Raw genomic sequence first — 3,220 nt, forward strand, 5'->3', positions numbered from 1 at the left:
AAATATCTAGCCTGTGGCGGGAAAAAACTGCCAACAGGAAACAATTCACCATCTTTCCCTTGAAAGGCCTATGGAGCCTCCCAGAGGCAGGGCTACAAGGCCACGCCCACCAGACACGTCCACCCTCAGACTCCACCCCTCTCCGCACCCAGCCTGCACTGCTCTCTGCCGGACTCGGTTGTAGTCTCCCGGTACTGACAGACTTCCTGTTAGTACTCGTCATTTCCGGTAGATTTCTCCAACCAATAAAACGGCCTCGGAGGCGAGCCATCGTCTCCAGGCCCCGCCTTCCCCTCGGGGTGGAACCTTCAAGCCGCGGCGCGGGGGCCCGGCCTGCGCGTGTCGGCCTTATGGCTTCAGCGGGGAAACTCGGCTCTTTCCGCCTTCCCCCGTTGCCCACCATTCGGGAGATCATTAAGTTGTTCGGACTGCGAGCGGTGAAGCAGCTCTCCCAGAATTTCCTCCTGGACTTGAGGCTGACAGGTGGCGGAGTCGTCAGTTCGCCCGGGGGTTCCCGAGGGACGCGGGCGGGTGATGGAGCCGGGCTGGACGGGCTGCTATCAGTCAAGCGCTCCCCCGACCTCTCGGAGCTCGCTGCTCCTGGAGCCCGGGAGCGCGACGTGAAACCTCGGGCCGAGGCGACACTCCGCGGTGGTCAGCTCTACCTGTCGGAGTTGCTTCCCGCGCTCTTTATACTTAGCGGGATTTAATTTAGTGTTTCTCTTTACCCTGTTCCCAATCTGTCCGTCATTAGCGTGCGCCAGGTAGTTTCTCAGCACTTGCGGAACAGAGGCAGGAGGATTGCCGCCAGTTAGAGACAGAGAGACCCTATTTCAAAACCGTAATCCGAAATAGTGAATAGGATACATGTTCACTTCTTGAGTCTAAGACTCCCTCTAGGGAATGGATGTTCTCCCTGTAAATGCATACTGTGCGAACAGCTACCTTGTGCCAAAGCTTGACTATAATACTGCAACAGCCTTGAGTTTGCAGTTTAGTAAATTGACCTCTTCGTGCCTCTTAAAAGTCACTTTTATACGGTGAAATTTACATAGGGTGAAGGTCACCAGTCTGACACCCAAGTTTTGAGTTTTCACAGGTGTTTGTTGATTTCCCTACCTCCACATGTTAGTGATGCTTTCTGCAAGGTGTGATTGTGAGAATGTGGTTGCAAATAAGGGCACTAATTGACGGAGTACTAAGATTTTACCCCTCTTACTACGTTTAAAAGGGACACCCCCCCAAAAAAACAATCAATTTTGATTACATGATGCATGGACCACAAGGCATAAATGAGTAGTTTGTTTCTCGAACTTGGAGCCTTTCTTCTGCCTGTAACAATATTAAATTAATGTAGGCAAAACAGTTAACCCCCTTAAGTTTTCTCAGCCTATATTTCATTAAAAGGTCAACAAGAACCTAAGATCACCCTCTGTTAGATTCTTTGGTTCCAGCGATAGCTAATACTATCCTCTCCCAGCCATGAGCAAATAGTAAATAGAAAGCACCATTCTCTGCTGAAATACAGCTTGGTTTGGTGTTTTTTTTTGTTGTTGTTGTTGTTTTGTTTTGTTTTTTGTTTTTTAAGACAGCCTCCTGTGGCTAAGCTGCAGCACGTGACTTTGCCTTGCTAATCATCTTGCCCTCACCTGCCAAATGCTGAAATCATAAGCACGTGCCACCGTGCTCACTCAGTTAATGGCTGCTCCATAGGGACCCCAAGCCTCTGTCAGATTGATTACTCCCCCAGCCATTTAATTTGCGTTCTCTCTCGTGCCTCCCCCGCAGTAAGTTCCAGGTTCTAGGGTTCCTTTTATCCACTCCTTTTTGTGGGAACCGAAGTGAAAGGAGATAAAGGTACTTGTTCTGGTGAGCTCGGGTGGAGCGAGTTTGAAACTCAACTCAGACTTAGGGATTTGACGCTGCATCTTTGGCATCTGGGTGTATTTAACTGTTCCTGTGGGGCTTAGGAATGAAACCACCACCCCACCTGTTGCCGCTTTCCCGTTTTAAAACAGAATATGAAGTTCGTAGTTCTCCCTCTAAATAAATTATTCTCCATCTCTTTGAGAGAACAATTGGTAATCTGTAACAAAACAAGGATTGGTTTTGGAAGCCACACCTGGGGTGGAATTCCTCTCTGCCATTTGCTTTTCTTCATGATGTTTGATGTATAGTTCAGATAAATGATAATAGAATTGTCAGAGAATGTGAATATGTCACCCAGAACAGCCGGTTTGGGGGAGGGGGGGTGCTGATTCCCTTTCTGGACTTATTTGGTAGTGGGTAAGCAACAGTTTGCTTTTAAGTTTACCTAAATTGATCATCAGTATCCATCCTGGAGCTGTGCAGTGTCCGTATGCAGTGGCGTGTTTTCAGTGGTAATATTTCCAGTGTCAGGGCGCTCCATTGTGTTTCACAGAGTGATGAGTTGCAGTGAACCCTAAGTCTACTCTGTCCTGTGATGAATTAGCTTCTGCTAACTGACAAACTGAAGCAATAGTAGTTTCTTCTCAACATGTGTGTTGCAGGCCTTAAAATTTCAAGTTGTAAATCCAAACCTTTTTCCGGAAACGATCAAGAATTCAAATTTCAGAGTCTAGTCGACATTGGTTATGATTGCCATCCTGACCTCCAAATAACTCTGGGGGAAAACAGGGATGTCTGCATCCTCCTTTTGGATTTTTGCTGATGACAATGGGAGGATGAATGTGAAAATAATCAGCTATTTGATGTCGCAGGGCTATAGTGAAGTGCCGCCTGGTCATCTAGCCAGTCTTAGGAACTGATTGGTTAGGTGGAGAAAGAAAATGCAGTATTGTCAGAATACTGGTGCAGTACAGTGATGTAGAATATTATGTGTTGGTTCAGAGTGAGAGCTAAATAATTAATAGTAACTGTTGGATATTCTTAGGAAAGTTGCCGTGATAATAAAGTGAACTCTTTTCTTTTTAGACAAAATCGTAAGGAAAGCTGGCAGTCTAGAAGATGTTTATGTTTATGAAGTGGGCCCCGGGCCTGGGGGAATCACAAGATCCATTCTCAATGCCAATGTTGCTGAACTTCTGGTGGTTGAAAAGGACACTCGATTTATTCCAGGATTACAGGTGAGATGACTTAAAGTGTCTTTTTTAGCAAGCAAGACTGAGTCAAATCTTAGGCCATGATCTAAAGTCCCCGAGTTGACCGAAGCCTCTGCAGGCAGTTCTCAAGACTGAGT

At 46.7% G+C, this 3,220-nt stretch overlaps 1 protein-coding gene across 1 annotated transcript in view; it reads left to right on the top strand.

Annotated features, from left to right (window-relative positions):
- Window positions 1-302: 302 nt before the first annotated feature.
- Window positions 303-3,220, top strand: part of Tfb1m (transcription factor B1, mitochondrial) — a 38,474-nt gene continuing 35,556 nt past the window's right edge. The window contains exons 1-2 of the mRNA XM_005363412.1: window positions 303-483; window positions 2,956-3,107. Coding sequence (XP_005363469.1) covers window positions 351-483; window positions 2,956-3,107 — 285 coding nt within the window. The 5' untranslated portion in view covers window positions 303-350. The remainder of the gene's footprint in view (window positions 484-2,955; window positions 3,108-3,220) is intronic.

The sequence above is a fragment of the Microtus ochrogaster genome, linkage group LG9, assembly GCF_000317375.1.
Source record: "Microtus ochrogaster isolate Prairie Vole_2 linkage group LG9, MicOch1.0, whole genome shotgun sequence".
In the NCBI taxonomy this organism is placed as follows: Eukaryota; Metazoa; Chordata; class Mammalia; order Rodentia; family Cricetidae; genus Microtus; species Microtus ochrogaster.